The 19,901-nt window shown below is 49.9% G+C and overlaps 1 protein-coding gene across 1 annotated transcript in view; it reads right to left on the reverse strand.

Annotated features, from left to right (window-relative positions):
* The window catches only part of BRF1 (BRF1 RNA polymerase III transcription initiation factor subunit), a 437,396-nt gene extending 422,101 nt beyond the window's left edge, over window positions 1-15,295 (reverse strand). The window contains exon 1 of the mRNA XM_040332965.1: window positions 15,002-15,295. Coding sequence (XP_040188899.1) covers window positions 15,002-15,185 — 184 coding nt within the window. The 5' untranslated portion in view covers window positions 15,186-15,295. The remainder of the gene's footprint in view (window positions 1-15,001) is intronic.
* Between the last annotated feature and the right edge of the window lie 4,606 nt (window positions 15,296-19,901).

A 19,901-nucleotide genomic window follows, 5' to 3' on the forward strand; every position in this document is an offset into this window, starting at 1 on the left:
GAGATTCAGATATAAAGAGCTTTTCAAACTCCGCTGACGGGAAGCATACAGCAGCTGATATTTGCTCTGCACAATAATGCCGCTATCAAGGGACACGAGACTTCAGCGCCTGAAAGCCAGACACATATACAAACACGGGGAGAATGATCCATTTTCTGACATTTGTTGATTTTCCGCTTATGTCAAGTCGCTGAGCGCTAATCTAATTAGAAAATGTAAGAACGGTTCTGCAGGCGCTGGCCGCGGGAAATTAGTTGTAAATAAAAGCACTACACGCTGCAATAAAAGGTGGAAGAAATGACTGAACATTTATTCTGTTTATGGAAGTAACTGCTGTAATGAGGAGAGGTAATGACGGCTTATAGCGATTATTCTAAGGAAAACGCTGCCATAAGAATAATTTGCAGATTACCAAACTGCTGATGAAATAAAAACAAATAAATGTCAGCGGAGTGAATTACAAAAGCTGGAATAGCCGCTCGTGGCAACCAAATGTTTTATTTCATGTCAAAGAGTAAGGCCTTGTACACACGAGCGGATCTGTCCGATGAAAACGGTCCGCGGACCGTTTTCATCGGACATGTCCGCTAGCAGATTTTGGTCTGATGATTGTACACACCATCAAACCAAGATCCCCGCGGACAGGATACGCGGTGACGTGGCCGCGCCCATGACGCGGCGACATGCGCGACCCTGAAGGTCAATGCTTCCTAGCATGCGTCAAATCACTTCGACGCATGCGAGGGCTTTCGGCCGAGCGGACATGTCCGGTAAGTCGTACAGACGACCGAACATGTCCGACGGACAGGCTTCCAGCGGACATGTTTCTTAGCATGCTAAGAAACATTTGTCTGCTGGAAACCTGTCCGATCCGCCGGAAAATTGTCCGGTCGGCCGTACACACGACCGAACATGTCCGCTGAAACTGGTCCGTGGACCATTTTCAGCGGACATGTTCGGTTGTGTGTACGAGGCCTAAATCGAAAGGACAAGGAAAGATGCCCCTCTCTCTTTGCCCCGATGACCGCTCTCCCCAAAGCCATTGGCGAATCCAAAATGTTATACAGGGTGGGCCATTTATATGCGCTCAGCCTATCAGCGGCCGCAGCAATGTCCCGTCGTGGCCGCTGATAGGCTGAGCACACTGAGTCACCGACCCACAGGAAGTGGAAGAGACCGGGACCGGAGAACGGGACGGCGATATCGGAACAACGGGGGATCGTAGGCAGGTAAGTGAAGGTTTATTTTGTATAGTTTTACAGCCCGGGCACAGCGGGGGTTAAAAGTTTTAGCTCAGAGAACTCCTTTAATAAAATATGAAAGGTTGGTGATATTAACTTCCTGTTTGTGGCACATTAGTATTTGTAAGGGGGGAAACTTTTCAAGATGGGTGGTGACCATGGCAGCCATTTTGAAGTCGGCCATTTTGAATCCAACTTTTGTTTTTGGTGTATCCATATAAATGGCCCACCCTGTAGTTCTCACCAGAATGGGAGGAGAGAACTTCCAGCCGGGACATGTGTTCGAAAAAGTAGAATTCCCCTCACTTTGGAGAGCTTTCCTCTCATTTCCTGTGTTGTCTCCAGGACAGGAAGTGTAGAAAAATCTCTCCCCAACAGGAAAGAGAACGTTAAAAAAAAAAAAAAAAAAAAAAGAAGAAGTAGTGTTTAACCATTCCATATTCAAAACTAAAAAGAAAAGCATTGGCTATACAAAGATTCAGTTGTTACCCATAGCCAGTGGTCATCAACCCTGTCCTGCAGGGCCCACTAACAGGCCAGGTTTTATGTATTACCTTGGGGAGGTGCAGTCTAGAATACTGCAATCACTGAGGAGCAAATGATATCAGCTGTGATGTATTTCAGTTATCTTGCAAACCTGGCCTGTTAGTGGGCCCTGCAGGACAAGGTTAATGACCACTGCCCATAGCAACCAAACTCCTTCTTTCTTGCTTGCCCATGACAACTGGGAAATCTGCTTTTCCTCATCTATAAATCAGACAAAGCCCTTTGACCACTTGCCTACCATTTTTAAATAGTGCCTGGTAGCAAGGGGCTTTACCAAGACTGGCGGGGACAGAATTTGGAGCAGCTTTGCATGCTGACAAACCCCAGAGAGAGTCCTGTGCATGAGGAACACGATCCTGAGTATGCGGCTCACACAGATAGCACTGAAATAGCTGAAACCAGTACACAGTTGTGGTGTCTCTATACATGTAGCAGAAACATAAATCCAGTAAGGACCCGATCATACCAGGTGCGTTGGGCACCTTGCCCAGAGAAATCCCGATGCAAGACAAGGCAAAATGACTTGTTCCCTATCAGGTCCATTTCACACCATGATGCTGGCGTGTGTTGAATAGAGTACGGCATGCAGAATTTGTTTTAGTCATATTATTTTACTGTAGCGTGTTGCAACGCAATCCACCTCATTGAGCCTCGCTGTGGCCAAATTAATTTAATAAAGTCACTTGTGATTTTAATGAAATTCTAACAAAAAAGGGTGAATTAAATGCAAACAATTTGATGCTTCGGGATCACTTCTCCCAGCGCACACCAGCAGCTGTGCATTCAGTGCAGATTGCCAATGTGAACAAAGCCTAAAGAAAAGAAAGTCTGCCATCCTGTGGTAGATTTGTGAAATGAAGGAGATTAATCTGCTCATATTTTCTTACATAATTTCTAGTTCTTCACTCTTCTCTGCACACACACACACACGCACACACACGATAATGACATTTTTTTAATAAAACATTTCAGTTTTTAAGTACATAGATTATTTTAGACCCTGTGGTATCACTGGGTCCCTGTGGTTCTCGGAATAATACAGGCAGATCATATCTGGTGGGAGGAGCTGGCAGGGTGCTGTACATAACTTCCTGAAAACTACATATCATTCCCCTACCCAGGACTCCTATCAAGAGTCCTCATCCCTGATCAAGCAATGGCCCAGATATTGAGTTATTCAAAATATCTATGGGCCAGATTCACAACCAGCGGGCGCAACGTAACTTTTCTGATTTAAGTTACACCGCCGCAAATTGCCCAAGTTAGTGCCCGATCCACAAAGCACTTACCTGGAAATTTGCGGCGGTGTATCCTAAATCAGTCCGGCGCAAGGCGGGCCAATTCAAATGGGGCGAGTCCCATTTAAATTAGGCGCGCTCCCGCGCCGGACGTACTGCGCATGCTCCCGACGCTATTTTCCCGACGTGCTTTGCGCGAAGTTACGTTGCGCCGAGGTTTTGTGAATCGCGACGGGTAAAAAAGAGTTGCGGCGGGAAAAATAAAAATTTTTAAAAAAATTGACAGCGACGCGGGAAAGACGGGTATACTTTGACATGGTGTACTAACTTTACACTTTGTAAAAGGTACCCTATCTTTGTGACGGCAAACTAACACTTACGGCGACTTCGTGGATCTCCGTAAGTGCTAATTTGCATACCCGACGCTGGTTTACGACGAGAATTGCCCCCAGCGTGCGGCCGCGGTACTGCATCCTAAGATCAGACAGTGTAAAACTATTACACGTGCCGGATCTTAGGAATATCTATGCGTATCTGATTCTATGAATCAGCCGCATAGATAGAAACAGGGATACGACGGCGTATCAGGAGATACGCCGTCGTAACCCTTTTGTGAATCTGGCCCTAAATTCCTTGATGGGTGATGTCAGTCCGGAGGAGCGGATATAACTAGGCAGACATATAATTCCTACAGCTTCTAATGCACACTGTGAAATTCATACTGCAGAGAAGTCGGGGTAATGATTTGGCCGATTTCTTATTTTCCAAATGTTAGCTAACTGGCCGACATGTGGACCCTTTACCTACTTGAAGACCGGGTCTTTTCTGACACATTTTGTTTACATGAAAAAACTGTTTTTTGCTAGAATTTCTGTTACACGATACTTGCGCAGAGGTTTTTCAAACACATTTTTCTGGAAAAAACACACTTTAAAAGCGGAGCCTGTACTTCTGATGCATCCGGTCCGTGGCACAGGACATCATATCATTTTCTTCAGCGAGCGCCCCACCCCCCCCCGCTGTCTTCTAGGACCTGTGTGTGTCCGAGAAGACAGCCGGACATTCACAAAGCACCACTTGAGTTGCGCATGCTCAGTAGGAAACGAGCAGTGAACCGCAAGGCTCCACTGCCGATTTCCCCTAATTAGAATGGCGGAGCCTGCAACCGATCCGATGGATGGATCGGCGTTGGGGGGCAGACAGGCAAGTGTCCTTATTAAAACTCAGCAGCTGCAGTGTTTGAAGCTGCTGACTTTAAAAAAAAAAAAGGCAGCATCATTGAACAGGCCTGCAGCTCCAGAGACGATTAGAATAGAGGTCGTCCGATATGTGTTTTTCTCTGGCCGATGCCGATATTTGGAAATCGGGGTGGCCGATGGCCGATATGTGTTGCCGATTTTGGCGGCCGATATTTTAGGCCGATTTTTTTTTTCCTTCATCTCAAAAAACCTAGGGTGGGGAGGAGATAATTGTTTAGGGTGGAGAAGTGGGGTGCAGCCTATCAGTATCCATAAGTTCCACATCAGTGCCCACCAGTGCCACCTCATTAGTACATATCACATTAGTGCCCACCAGTGCATATCACATCAGTGCCCACCAGTGCACATCACATCAGTGCCCACCAGTGCACATCACATCAGTGCCCACCAGTGCACATCACATCAGTGCCCACCAGTGCACATCACATCAGTGCCCACCAGTGCAGTCCAATGTTAATCACTGCCACTTAATCAATGCCCACCAGCGGAGCACTCCAGGCTCCGTTCCATCTCCTAGCCCAGCACAATAAAGTTCCATTTGTCCCTGGCCCTGACGTGCTGCCCCGCCTCTGCCTACAATCTCCAAAATGCAGAGCGGGCCAGTAAAAGCCAATCGGCGGCCGCCGCTGCCGACATCTTCCACTCTGAAAAAAACATCCCTGAAGTGCTGCGTGCCCTGCCTTTACTTACAAACCCCAGAATGCAGCGCGGGCCGGCAGTTACCGGTCCGCGCTGCATTCTGGGGTTTGTAGGCAGAGGCAATGGCGCGCAGAACGTCAGGGGACGTTTTTTTACAGTGGAGGATGTTGGCAGCGGCGGCCGCCGATTGGCTGTTACCGGCCCGCTCTGCATTCTGGGGTTTGTAGGCAGAGGCAATGGCGCGCAGCACGTCAGGGGACGTTTTTTTTTACAGTGGAGGATGTCGGCAGCGGCGGCCACCGATTGGCTGTTACCGGCTGCCGACTTCCTAAACTAAAAATAGAAAAAAAAAAAGTCAGCAGCGAGCGGGTGTTTGAGCGAGCGGGCGGGCAGATAATCGGCCTATTTTTCATAATAATCGGCCGATGCCGATATCTTCAAAAAGGCGAAATATCGACCAATATATCGGTCGACCTCTAGATTAGAGCCCGTATCTCGACGGACCACTCAGCTCAAGAAAGAGTAACCGGTGCCAGGGGATTATCCTTTTGGATAACTGGGGACGAAACAACAGCACCCAAGGTCTGTCCGTGACAGGACCTCAAGGTTCGGGCATTCTCTGGACGGGTAGGAAAAGACTTCAAAAAGTGACCTGCCTGGCCACAATAAAGGCACAATCTCTCCCTCCTCATAAGGGCTCTCTTATCCGCAAAGAGACGTATAGCCCAAGTGCAAGGGTTCACCTTCACTGACCGACTCGGTACCAGGAGGCATGGGAGGTGAGGGAGGCAAGGGTGGGACTGCAAAGCTTGGAGCCAAAAGGTACAGGAGGCTTCTGCAAGCACTCCTTAAAAGGAAGGTCTCTCTCTGAGTCTAAGAATGGCAAACAAGAACAACCTCTCCAGCTATCGCATCTTTGATGTTATTCAAGAGACCATGATAAAAAGCAGCCAGGAGGGCCTCATTGTCCCACACAACCTCTGCTGCCAGAGTACAAAGGTCAATGGCGTAATCGGCAACAGTTCTCGTACCCTGTTTGATGGACATGAGGCCTTTGGCAGCAGAAGGGGTGCGTGCGGGAATGTCAAATACTCCTTTAGCCTAGGTTCACACTGCTGCAAATTCAAAATCGCGGTAAAATGCACGATTTTACGGCTGCGATTTTGCCCGCAATTTAATGTAAATCGCGGCCCGAAATCGCAAAAAGTAGTACAGGAACTACTTTTTGAAATCGCAGATGCGGCGTCGCACTGATTAGGACAGTGCCATTGTCGACAATTGCCGCCGATTTGAGATGCGATTTGACATGTCAAATCGCATCTCAAATCGTTCCAAATCGTACCCAGTGTGAACCAGGGCTGAAAAGGAAGCCCCAATCTCTGGGTAAACCAGGAGAATGAATTTTTGCATCTCCCATAGAGGGTTTGCCCAGGCAAAGGCTCTTTCAGAAAGCAAAGATATCACAAAATCTACTTTGCTTCTGTCCATGGAAAACGCCTGGGGCAGCATCTCAAAGTATATCTAAACCTGGTTAAGAAACCCTCTGCGTTGAACTGGATTGCCCCCAAATTGCTGAGAAAGCGGAGCGAATCCAGACATACCTCTTACAGAGGTAAGTCTCGAGGCGGGTGCCAGGACAGAGACTGGAGCAGCAGCATGGATGGCCAGCAACACAGGTTCTCCTGGAGCAGCCACAGTGGGAGATTCCAGGTGAGCCGTGTGATAGGAGTGTCTGTAATGCTATGACAAACTGATCCATGCGGTAATCCTGGTCATCCAATCTGGAAAAAATATTACCAACAAGTGGATTAACTGCATGTTCTGTATTCATGGCCTTTGCCTACTGTCAGAAACCATGAATCAGACAGAAGTACAGGTAAATCACACTTGTAAAAGTAAAAATAGAAAAGAAAACGAAGTCAAAACAAAGCCAAAAGTTCGGTAACCAGAACAGATAGTTAGACAAGCCAGGGAACCATGGATCAGCGTAGTGGAACAGCAAGCAGGATCTGGAAGCAGAAGGGATGTCAATCAAGCAAGTCTTTAACAGGCACGCAGGAGAGAGTCTCTGATGTTGACCAGGCGAAGGCAGAGAAGATCTGGGCTTGATGGCTTAAAGCGGAGGTCCACCCGTTTTTTTTTTTTTTTTTTTAAGCCAGCAGCTACAAAAACTGCAGCTGCCGACTTTTAAAGTGTGGGTTCTTCCTAAAAATGTTTTTTTTTTTTTCTAGCATGTCATTCAGCATAGTAGCGTGAGCTACAGTATGCCTTTATATTTTTTTTTAGCGCCATACTCACTGTTTAATCGCGTAGTAAAGTTTCAGGGGAATGGGCGTTCCTATGCAGAGGGCTCGTGATTGACGGCCGGCTATGGTGCGTCACGCTTCACGGAAATAGCCGAAATAGGTGTTTGCCCTTCACGGCGCCTCCGCAGTCAGCTCTGATGTCTGTGCGCAGGCGCCGTATAGCGCCAAGACCTACTCCGGCTATCTTCGGGGAGCGTGACGCGCCATAGCCGGCCGTCAATCATCTTCCCTCTGGATAGGAACGCCCATTCCCCGCGGGGAGTCTGAATCTTCACTATAGGATTAAACAGTGGGTACGGGGCAAAAAAAATAAATAAAGGCATACTGTAGCTCGCGCTACTATGCTTAATTTAATGCTAGAATGTTGTTATTGAGGGTGAACCACCGCTTTAAAAAATGTCCAGCGCACCCGCGATGTCAGTAGACGTGGCTAAGCAATCGCTCTGTCCTCGGCTGCCTCCGCCGCCATCCTCGGTGAGGGAATCAGGCAGTGAAGCCTTGCGGCTTCACTGCCCGATTCCCTAATGCGCATGCGCAAGGATCGCGGTGCGCGGTCACTGGTCCCCGCTCTCTCCTGGGAACAGTGTTCCCCAGAAGACAGCGAGGATGTGAAGTCACGAGGCTGGACTCCCCGTGGGAGTTAGAACCCGGAAGTGGTGCAAATACCAGTACAGGTATCTGCACCCCACTCCCCCCTGAAAGGTGCCAAAATGTGACACCGGAGGGGAGGGGGGGGGTCGTCCAAAAAATGGAGGTTCACTTTATGTGTGAACCTCTGCTTTAAATAAGCAGGACTGACAAGCACAATATCATCAACATGTGAGTCAATGTGGAGAGATAGGTACTGGCAATTAGCCGACAGCTGAGCGGCCAGCTCAGAGAAGGAAGGGCCGATCACAGCCCTGACAGTTTTCCCCCATGTCCCATATACAGTTGATACATGTGAGCATTATTAGGGATGGGTAACGTTGTTTCCCTTAGACCCCTTACAAACTGGAGCGGGGGCGGCGTTGGCGCTAAAGCGCTGCTATTTTTAGTGATGCTTTACCGTTGTTTTTGCGGAGGTATTTTGTCCGCTAGCGTGGTGCTTTTAGCCCCCACTAGCAGGCGAATAAGGGTTAAAATCACCCGAAAATCGCCGCTGCAGTGTCGCTTTGCTTGCAGTTCAGCCGCGCTGCCCATTCATTTAAATGTACACACTGCTCCTTCACCGCTCCAAAGATGCTGCTTGCTTTTTAACATCCTGCCAGCGCATCGCCGCAGTGTTAAACCCCTCGGGCTGCAGGGGAGCCGTTTTTTTTTAGGCGCTTTACAGCCGCTATTTTTAGCCCAAAAGCGCCAGAAAAAACACCCCAGTGTGAAAGGGGTCCAACTATAATTCCTTCTGGGGGGGGGGGGGGGGGGTCTACATTCATAGATTACAGAAGAAAACAAATGTCAATGTAAATGATTGATGCAGTGGAAGGTAACCACAGAAATGCGTCAGTTGCAATAGGTCTGTTAGACGCTTGTATGCCCTTCAATTTCATTCAGCATATATTATACCATTTCATTTTTCAAGCATGCTGCTACAAAGGAGGATAGTCTCCCACATTTACAATGCAATCTGCCATGCTGTTACATTTACTTATATGTATTTATGGCAGGGCTCGACAAATCCCGGTCGCCAGGGAGAATTTTTTTTTTGTGAGCTGGCGCCATCTGGTGGTGAGCCGTTGGCATTACAAGTTAAGCATTACAAGTTAAACAGCAATTCTAATGTTAATTTTCACTATTTTCACTGCCATCTTCTTCCCTCTAATTAGAACCCCCAAATATTATATATATTTTTTATCCTAACACCCTAGAGAATAAAATGGCGATCATTGCAATACTTTCTGTCACGCCATATTTGCGCAGCGGTCTTACAAGCGCACTTTTTTGGGAAAAAATTACACTTTTTTTAATTAAAAAAATAAGACAACAGTAAAGTTATCCCCATTTTTTTTAATATTATGAAAGATAATGTAACGCCGAGTAAATTGATACCCAACATGTCACGCTTCAAAATTACGTCCGCTCGTGGAATGGCGACAAACTTTTACCCTTTAAAATCTCCATAGGCGTTGTTTAAAAAAAATCTACAGGTTGCATGTTTTGAGTTACAGAGGAGGTCTAGGGCTAGAATTATTGCTCCCGCTCTACCAATCGCGGCGTTACCTCACATGTGTGGTTTGAACACCGTTTACATATGCGGGCGCTGCTCACGTATGTGTTCGCTTCTGCGCGCAAGCTCGTCGGGACGGGGTGCGTTTTCTGGCTCCTAACTTTTTTAGCTGGCTCCTAGATTCCAAGCAAATTTGTCAACCCCTGATTTATGGTTTGTAACCTGCTATTGTTATGGGTCTCCATTTCATGTATGGATTTATTTATGTTGCTTCATGTTGTGCATGGTTTTATGAGAATAAATCATTTGCCATCCATGACCCACTCAAAGTCCTAACCCTCCTTTTTTCTTTCTACATTTCCCATGATGCTCAACTACACTGCAGAGTGCATGAGCATCATGGGAAATGTAGTTCAAAAACATCTGGGGTCTTTGATCACCCATTGCATATGTTTTTTAAAAAAAATAAAATATAATATATATATATATATATATATATATATATATATATATATATATATATATATATATATATATATATATATATTCAAAATTGTCAGTTTTTTTGTTTATCGTGCGAACAAAGACCGCAGAGGTGAGCAAACGCCAAAATAAAGCTCTATTTGTTGGGAAAAAAAGAAGAAGGACGTACATTTTCAGTACAGCATCGCACAACAGCGCAATAGTCAGTTAAAAAAGCACAGTGCTGTATCAAAAAAAATGGCCTGGTCATATTGGAGGGGGGGGGTAAATCTTCTGGAGTTAAAGTGGTTAATGAATTCTAATGAATATATATTTTTTTTACACACACACACACACACTTTCATTAAAAACAGGGTTTTACAGTGACTTGAAAAAGTATTCATAGCCCTTAAAATGTTCCATATTTTGTCATGTTACAACCAAAAACATGAATATACTTCATTGGGATTTTATGTAATAGACCAACACAAAGTGGCACATAATTGTGAAGTGGAAGGAAAATAATAAATGGTTTTCAATTTGTTTTACAAAAAACAATAAATTCTATATTTAGATCCTCGATATAAACAATGCAATCTATTTTTAGAATCCCAATCTATTTTTAGAATCCCAATCTATTTTTAGAATCCCAATCTATTTTTAGAATCCCAATGTAAACAATGCAATCTATTTTAGACCCTCAATGTAAGCAAAGCAATCTATTTTTAGACCCTGCAATCTATTTTTAGACCCTCAATGTAAACAATGCAATCTATTTTTAGATCCACAAGTAAACAATGCAGACTATTTTTAGATCCTCAGAGTCGGTTCACACTAGGGTGACACGACTTCCAGCGCGACTTTCAGAGGCGACTGCGACACGACTTGAACATGAACCACAGGGCGATCTGGGGCGATTTACAACACAACTTGAAGTCGTCTCCAGGACAGGAGACTTTCCAGTGGCCAATAAAACAACAATCAGCTCTAGGGGAGGGGGAGGGAGGGGGAGGGAGAGGTTTGCCTGAGAAATGTATCTTATCTTCCTGGAATGTCGCTAAGACAGTGATCCGACTTCTGAGGCGATTTCCTTTGAAATCAATGGGTACAAATCGCCTACAAGTCGGATTGAAGTAGTACAGGAACCTTTTCTGAAGTCGGGTTTCGCCTTGAGTCGTGTGTATTAACACCGCTCCCATTCACTTCCATTGTTTTTCTCTACAGCGCGACTTGGGACGACTTGAGGCGACATGAAGTCGGATCGCAAGTCGCCCCAGTGTGAACCGGCTCTTAATGTAAACAATGCAATCTATTTTTAAAACCTTTATTTTTAGATCCACAATCTATTTTTAGAATCCCAATCTATTTTTAGAACCTCAATGTAAACAATGCAATCTATTTTTAGATCCTCAATGTAAACAATCTGTTGACTTTGCGGACGTGCTGGACAGGTAAGTGTTAATTTTTTAATAGATGACGTGATGAGATTTTACACGTTGCATGGTTGTACGGAGTCACTTTATCGATAATAAGTATTGTCACTAGGGCACTTTATGTATTGTAAACAACGCAATCTATTTTTAGATCTACTAAAGGCAAATCCACTTTGCACTGCAAGTGCACTGAAGTGAAGTGCAGTCGCTGTAGATCTGAGGGGAAGATCTGAAATGAGGGGAAGCTCTGCTGATTTTATCATCCAATCATGTTCAAGCAAAAATGCTCTTTTTATTTTCCTTTCATGTCCCCCTCAGATCTACAGCGACTGCAACTCCAAGTGCACCTGCACCGCAAAGGGAATTTGCCTTTAGTAAACGTAGCGCAATGTGTCCAATATGGATAGAAACTCCTTATCCTTATGGCCTGTACACACAATCCGAAAATCGGACGAAAAATACCGCTTTCCACGCGATCGTACCATAATCAGAGCGTTAGTACAGAGCTTTCGAGAGCCGATCATGACAATTCATCTGATGATATTCCATCTGACAAGCACTAAAATTTTCCTTGTATGATACCAGATCGTACATACAATACAAATACATTACAACACATTACATCACTTCCGTCACCAGTCCCTGCACCCCGGGCACCCTCCCCTGTGATTAGTCCCTGCACCCTCCCATCACCCTGCCCAATCACCAGTCCCTGCACCCAGGGCGCCCTCCCTTTTTTCCCCTGATCAGTCCCTGCACCCTCCCCTGTCAACAGACCCTGCCCTGTCACCAGTCCCTGCCACCCTGGCCACCCTCCCGTCACCAGTTCCTGAACCCCGGGCCCCCCCCCCCTGTCACCAGTCCATGCACCTTCCGCCGTTACCAGTACCTGCACCCCGGGCACCCTCCCGTCACCAGTCCCTGCAACCCAGGCACCCTCCCCTGTCACCAGTCCCTGCACCCTGCACCTCAGGCACCCTCCCCTGTCACCAGTCCCTACCCCCCCGGGCACCCTCCCCTGTCACCAGTCCCTGCACTCTCCACTGTCAACAGTTCCTGCACCCCGGGCACCCTCCCTTGTCACCAGACCCTATACCCTTCCATCACCAGTCCCTGCACCCTGGGCATCCTCTCCTGACACTAGTCCCTGCACCCTCCCCTATCAACAGTTCCTGCACTCGGGCACCCTCCCCTGTCACCAGTCCCTGCACCCCAGGCAACCTCCCCTATCAACAGTTCCTGCACCCGGGCACCCTTCCCTGTCACCAGTCCCTGCACCCTCCCCTATCAACAGTTCCTGCACTCGGGCACCCTCCCCTGTCACCAGTCCCTGCACCCCAGGCAACCTCCCCTATCAACAGTTCCTGCACCCGGGCACCCTTCCCTGTCACCAGTCCCTGCACCCTCCCCTGTCACCAGTCCCTGCACCCTCCCCTGTCACCAGTCCCTTCCCCCCCGGGAACCCTCCCCTGTCACCAGTCCCTGCACCCCGGGAACCCTCCCCTGTCACCAGTCCCTGCACCCCGGGAACCCTCCCCTGTCACCAGTCCCTGCACCCCGGGCACCCTCCCCTGTCACCAGTCCCTGCACCCTCCCCTGTCACCACTCCCTCCACCCCGGGAACCCTCCCCTGTCACCAGTCCCTGCACCCCGGGAACCCTCCCCTGTCACCAGTCCCTGCACCCCTGGCACCCTCCCCTGTCACCAGTCCCTGCACCCCGGGCACCCTCCCCTGTCACCAGTCCCTGCACCCCGGGCACCCTCCCCTGTCACCAGTCCCTGCACCCTGGGCACCCTCCCCTGTCACCAGTCCTGCACCCCGGGCAACCTCCCCTGTCACCAGTCCCCTGCACCCCAGGGCAACCTCCTCCTGTCACCAGTCCCTGCACCCTGGGCACCCTCCCCTGTCACCAGTCCTGCAACCCGGGCACATCCCTGTCACCAGTCTCCAGCAACCTCCCCCTGTCACCAGTCCCTGCACCCCGGGCACCCTCCCCTGTCACCAGTCCCTGCACCCCGGGAACCCTCCCCTGTCACAGTCCCCTGCACTCCGGGACACCTCCCCTGTCACAGTCCCTGCACCCGGGCACCCTCCCCTGTCACCAGTCCCTGCACCCCGGGCACCCTCCCCTGTCACCAGTCCCTGCACCCCTGGGCACCTCCCCTGTCACCAGTCCCTGCACCCCCGGCAGCCTCCCCTGTCACCAGTCCCTGCACCCCGGGCACCCTCCCCTGTCACCAGTCCCTGCACCCCGGCTCCCTCCCCTGTCACCAGTCCCTGCACCCTGGGCACCCTCTCCTGTCACCAGACCCTGCACCCTGGGCACCCTCTCCTGTCACCAGTCCCTGCACCCTCCCCTGTCACCAGTCCCTGCACCCTCCCCTGTCACCAGTCCCTGCACCCCGGGCAACCTCCCCTGTCACCAGTCCCTGCACCCTCCCCTGTCACCAGTCCCTGCACCCTCCCCTGTCACCAGTCCCTACAACCCGGGCAACCTCCCCTGTCACCAGTCCCTGCACCCCGGGCAACCTCCCCTGTCACCAGTCCCTGCAACCCAGGCAACCTCCCCTGTCACCAGTCCCTGCACCCCGGGCACCCTCCCCTGTCACCAGTCCCTGCACCCCGGGCACCCTCCCCTGTCACCAGTTCCTGCACCCCGGGCACCCTCCCCTGTCACCAGTCCCTGCACCCCGGGCAACCTCCCCTGTCACCAGTCCCTGCACCCCGGGCAACCTTCCCTGTCACTAGTCCCTGCACCCCGGGCACCCTCCCCTGTCACCAGTCCCTGCAACCCAGGCAACCTCCCCTGTCACCAGTCCCTGCACCCTCCCCTGTCACCAGTCCCTACAACCCGGGCAACCTCCCCTGTCACCAGTCCCTGCACCCCGGGCAACCTCCCCTGTCACCAGTCCCTGCAACCCAGGCAACCTCCCCTGTCACCAGTCCCTGCACCCCGGGCACCCTCCCCTGTCACCAGTCCCTGCACCCCGGGCACCCTCCCCTGTCACCAGTTCCTGCACCCCGGGCACCCTCCCCTGTCACCAGTCCCTGCACCCCGGGCAACCTCCCCTGTCACCAGTCCCTGCACCCCGGGAACCCTCCCCTGTCACCAGTCCCTGCACCCCGGGCACCCTCCCCTGTCACTAGTCCCTGCACCCCGGGCACCCTCCCCTGTCACCAGTCCCTGCACCCCGGGCACCCTCCCCTGTCACCAGTCCCTGCACCCCGGGAACCCTCCCCTGTCACCAGTCCCTGCACCCCGGGCAACCTTCCCTGTCACCAGTCCCTGCACCCCGGGCACCCTCCCCTGTCACCAGTCCCTGCACCCCGGGCAACCTCCCCTGTCACCAGTCCCTGCACCCCGGGAACCCTCCCCTGTCACCAGTCCCTGCACCCCGGGCAACCTCCCCTGTCACCAGTCCCTGCACCCCGGGAACCCTCCCCTGTCACCAGTCCCTGCACCCCGGGCAACCTCCCCTGTCACTAGTCCCTGCACCCCGGGCACCCTCCCCTGTCACCAGTCCCTGCACCCCGGGAACCCTCCCCTGTCACTAGTCCCTGCACCCCGGGCAACCTCCCCTGTCACTAGTCCCTGCACCCCGGGCACCCTCCCCTGTCACCAGTCCCTGCACCCCGGGCACCCTCTCCTGTCACCAGTCCCTGCACCCCCCCCTGTGTATAATGAAGTACCCCCCATGTATATAATGTATCCCCCTCTCCGGTCACTCACACTCGGAAGACACGAACTGTCCCACAGCGGACGATCCTCCTCCGGCGCTCTCCACGAACTGCACCTCGGATACGATGATATTGTCCTCCAGCACCGACCCGCATCCCGTACACACCGCATCTCCCCGGGCCGCGTCCACATCAATGTCCGTACAGCCGCAGTTCTTACACACCCGGCTACTCATCCTGCCGGCTACAAACAACACGTGTGCTGGGGAGAGAACCGGCACCGCTACACAAGCCAGCAGCCGGCTTCAATCCGGGCCTACACAAGGCGGCGCTGCAGGCTACTTCCCGCTCCACTTCTCGCGAGACTTTCCCGCTCAATTCAGAAAGTTCTCACGGGTATTATAATGGCCACTAGATGTCGCCCTCAGCATCGCCATCTACAATGGCTTCTCTCGCTCGCCATCTAGTGTTCATTTATCAGTACTACTGTCACGTAATGAGGTGATCATTGTTTTTTGAGGTGACCAAATTAACAATTATTATAAAACATTGTTTTTCACCTTTTTATCAGCCCCATGCACACCTCCGCACCTCACTTGTCATGTCTTTTTATGCACTTTCTTCATGTGACAGCCTATTCATTTGAATGGGCTGCCCTAAGAAAAACAAACGCGCCAACAGAAGCTCCAGGACATTTTCTGGCGTTTTTTTTACCGCGCATTTTGTCACATTTGTTACACATTTGTCAGATGCATGTGGGATTACAATAACCACTTGACCTCCGGAAGGTTTACCCCCCTTCATGACCAGGTCTTTTTTTTTTGCGATACGGCACTGCGTTACTTTAACTGACAATTGCGCGGTACTCAAATAAAATTCGTGCCTTTTTTCCCCTACATATAGAGCTTTCTTTTGGGGGTATTTGATCACCTCTGCAGTTTTTATTTTTTACACTATAAACAAAAAAAGGCAGACAATTTTGAACAAAAAAAAAATATATATATATTTTATATGTTCTGCTATAAACATAATGGGGCAGATCCACAAAAGAATTACGCCGGCGTATCTATTGATCCGACAGGCGTATGTCTTAGTACGCCGTCGGATCTAAGATGCAATTTTTTCGTCGACCGCTAGGTGGCGTTTCCGTCGAATTCTGCGTCGAGTATGCAAATTAGCTAGTTACGGCGATCCAAGAACGTACGTCCGGCCGGCGCATTTTTTTACGTAGTTTGCGTTCGGCTTTTTCCGGCGTATAGTTAAAGCTACTGTTATGAGGCGTAAAACAGAAATCTCCAGCGGCAGGGGAAGTCCTGGATGGTAGCCTGATGGAGTCACACAGTACTTGATGCCCCTATATGTTTGCAGCAAGCACACTGCAGCTGATGTGTAGTGCCGACACTCGGGAAATCCTCTCAGTGACACTAGCGCCAGCATCTCTACTGCTCGTTTTCTGCCCACACTGATTGGTGCTTTGAGTCACCTGACGCTGGATCGAAGGTGTCCGGACACCTCCTGCTCTCTGTGTGACTCCATCAGGCTACCATCCCCCTTTCCTCGCTCCCGTGTGACGCGGCTGCGTCACTGAACCGGCTTGGTGGCTCCCCTCCAGGACTTCCCCTGCCGCTGGAGATTTCTGTTTGCGAGGAAGGTTTCCTTTCCATCAGCCCCTGAGCTAGTGGTCTTTAAACGGCAGTATCCATCTCTGCATGGATATAACTTCTACATCTGCTCCCAGTGTGGCTGTCATCATCCCACCAACGGATTCCATCTCCCTGCATTGAGACGTAGAAGCGGCTGCTTTTATTGAGGTATTGTTTTACCTCTGCATACAAGTGTATGCACACTACCTGGATTCATTTCTAACATCTCCCCCGAAGTGTATGTGTTTTCACTCTACCATCTCCACGTGAACTGCTGCTTATGTTATGCGGACTAATGTTATTAGTTTTTTTAAAAAAAAATTTTTTAAAAATTTTAATGTGCTATTTTCCTGTGTGCTATTTGTGGCTACTTCAATTTTTTCAACTTTTCAATTTTTCATGCATATATGTTTTTCCACACATTACAGACTATAAAGTGACATTCACTTAACCCTTGTGCGCTGTATGTTTTTGTTCTTTTGCTTTTTGCCCATGTCTCCTTAGTGGTTGACAGCTGCACGGATTGTGTTTTAGTGAAACTTCTTTAACCACTGACAACACTGTGGTTTACCGTCCTTATGGTGTAGCGCTTCATGCGGGTGTTTCTTTATAACTAGTAATGGCACTGTAAGCGCGACTAGCCGGTTGCTTGCATTTTTCGCATGTTCCCGGAACTTTTTCATCTGGTGCTCCTGCCAGTAAGTCTGTTGCTTTTAAACAGAACACGCTGTCCTGCAGATGTAGCAGTTAGAAGGTTTTGGACAAACCATATACCACTGACAGGGGTGCTTACAATGGTCATCTTTTATTTATATAAACCCTTTAACCCAAAAGGGGGAAAAAATTGTTGTAACTGCTTGAAAAGTATTATCTTGAGTTTGGCTATGTGTCACATGTGAAAGCATATGTAGCGGCCTGCTCCTGTCGAACAGGCGCTGCTTTAAATTTAGTGGGGTCTGAGCTGTTATTTGGCCCAGACTAATGATTAATGACAACATTTAGCCTCTGTTCCAGCCATGGTTGTGCTGGGAGTTCCCACCATTGTACGCCTGGGGGTGTCGTTATCACTCCAGGCCAAGGGTGGCACCAGCAAAGTCAGGGTGTATTGGGTGTCCCCCTTGGCAGTGAATCAGTGGGAGTGGTTGTCTTGCTGTGCATGCTGGGAAGGGGTACTTAAGGGACAGACGCCATTGGCGGGGGGTCAGTCGTCGTCCCATGCGCCTTGTGGCCAGCTTGGTCTGGGGTGCGTGTCCTGAATCCTGGCCCCGGGACCACGTTGGTCCAGAATCGCGGCTTCGCCTGGTGGGCCCAGTAGTCGGACTGGGGCCTGCTCTTTTTCAGAGGTGATCCTGTGCTGTCCGTCCTGCAGGAGGAAGCCACTTGATGATGGAGGCCAGGGGAGGACCTATCCTGGAGAGGACCATGCAGGGGCTGGTATCTTGGGAGAAGGCCTGGAAGCTTCATCGAGGTAATGCACAGTGCACTGGGAGGCTTGACGGTGTCGCCTGTCGGGTCTAAAGTTTGGGCTGAGTGAGGCTAAGCTGGAGAGTTTCGGGTGCTGAATCCTGTGGCAGGGGATTCTGGACCAAAAGTGTCTCCTCATAAAGGAAGGTCTATGGCAGAGACTGTGCTTTGTTCTGTGCCCCTTCCCGGCTGCTGGGCCAGTGAGAGGGACCTATCTGGTTGGGCAATGCCCACTCTGGCTGGAGAACTGTGCATGCTGGAAGCAGCTCCTTTGGGGTAGTGCTACACAAACAAACATGTTACACTTACCTCCACTGTGCAGCTCGTTCTGCACAGAGTGGCCCCGAACCTGGTCTTCTGGGGTCCCTCAGCGGCTGTTTCGGTTCCCCCCCACAAGGACTCAACACCTTAATGCGAGCGAGCTTGCATGGTGTTAAGTGCTTACGGGCGCACTCCGGTGATACAGCCGGCGGCCATAGCCGCTCACTGTATCACTCGGCCCCGCCCCCCCCGGCACACCGCATCATTGGATGTGATTGACAGCAGCGCAAGCCAATGGCTGCGCTGCTTTCAATCAACCAATGAATGAGCCGGGAAGATGGCCCAGAAGCCTGCGCGTTCACGGTGCGGGACTTTAAAAGGGTCAGGTAAGTAAAGGGGGGCCGCTAATATATAGATGTTTTTTCACCTTAATGCATAGAATGCATTAACGTGAAAAAACATTTACCTTTACAACCCCTTTAAGTTGAAAAATTCAGATAGAATTGTCTATCTATGGGCGGGCGAAACGTATCGCAGATAGGGTACGCCACCGTAAATTTGGGCGCAAGTTCCGTATTCAGAAACAACTTGCGCCCTTAGTTACGGCGGCGTAACGTATGTGTGTAGGCGTAAGCCCGCCTAATTCAAATGTGGATGATGTGGGCGTGTTTTATGTATATTAACTGTGACCCTGCGTATTTGATGTTTTTTTACAAACGGCGCATTCGTGAAAAAATCCCAGTACGCATGCTCGAAATTACGCCGCAAATCGTCAATGCTTTAGACGTGAACGTAACTTACGTACAGCCCTATACGCAAACGACTTACGCAAACAACGTAAAATTTTAATAACTCGACGCGGGAACGACGTCCATACTTAACATTGGCTACGCCTCATATAGCAGGGGTAACTTTACACTGGAAAAAGCCTAAGGTAAACGACGTAAAAAAATGCGCCGGCCGGACGTACGTTTCTGAATCGGTGTATCTAGCTCATTTGCATAATCCTTGCGTAAATATACGGAAGCGCCATCTAGCAGCCTGCGTAAATATGCAGCCTAAGGTACGACGGTGTAAGACACTTACGCCGGTCGGATCTTAGAGAAATCTATGCGTAACTGATTCTCTGAATCAGTCGCATAGTTACGACCACATACACTCAGAGATACGACGGCGTATCCGGAGATACGCCGTCGTATCTCCTTTCTGAATCCATACACGGTCGGACAAAACCGATGAGAATGGACCAAGGTTAAGTTTCATCGGTCCAAACCGACCGTGTGTATAGCCCATCGGTCTGTTGTCCTTGCTTTAAAATCGAACCGATGGACCGCTGACCGATCGGGCCAAACCGATGGTTAGCACACAAAGGCATCGGTTCAAAACCCGCGCATGCTCAGAATCAAGTCGACGCATGCTTGGAAGCATTGAACTTCGTTTTTTTCAGCACGTCGTGTGTTTTACGTCACCGTGTTCTGACCCGATTGGTTTTTGTGTACACACATCAGACCATCAGGCCACTTCATCGGTGGACCGATGAAAACGGTCCATCGGACCATTCTCATCGGATGAACCGGTCGTGTG

The sequence above is a fragment of the Rana temporaria genome, chromosome 13 (assembly GCF_905171775.1).
Source record: "Rana temporaria chromosome 13, aRanTem1.1, whole genome shotgun sequence".
Classification (NCBI taxonomy): Eukaryota; Metazoa; Chordata; class Amphibia; order Anura; family Ranidae; genus Rana; species Rana temporaria.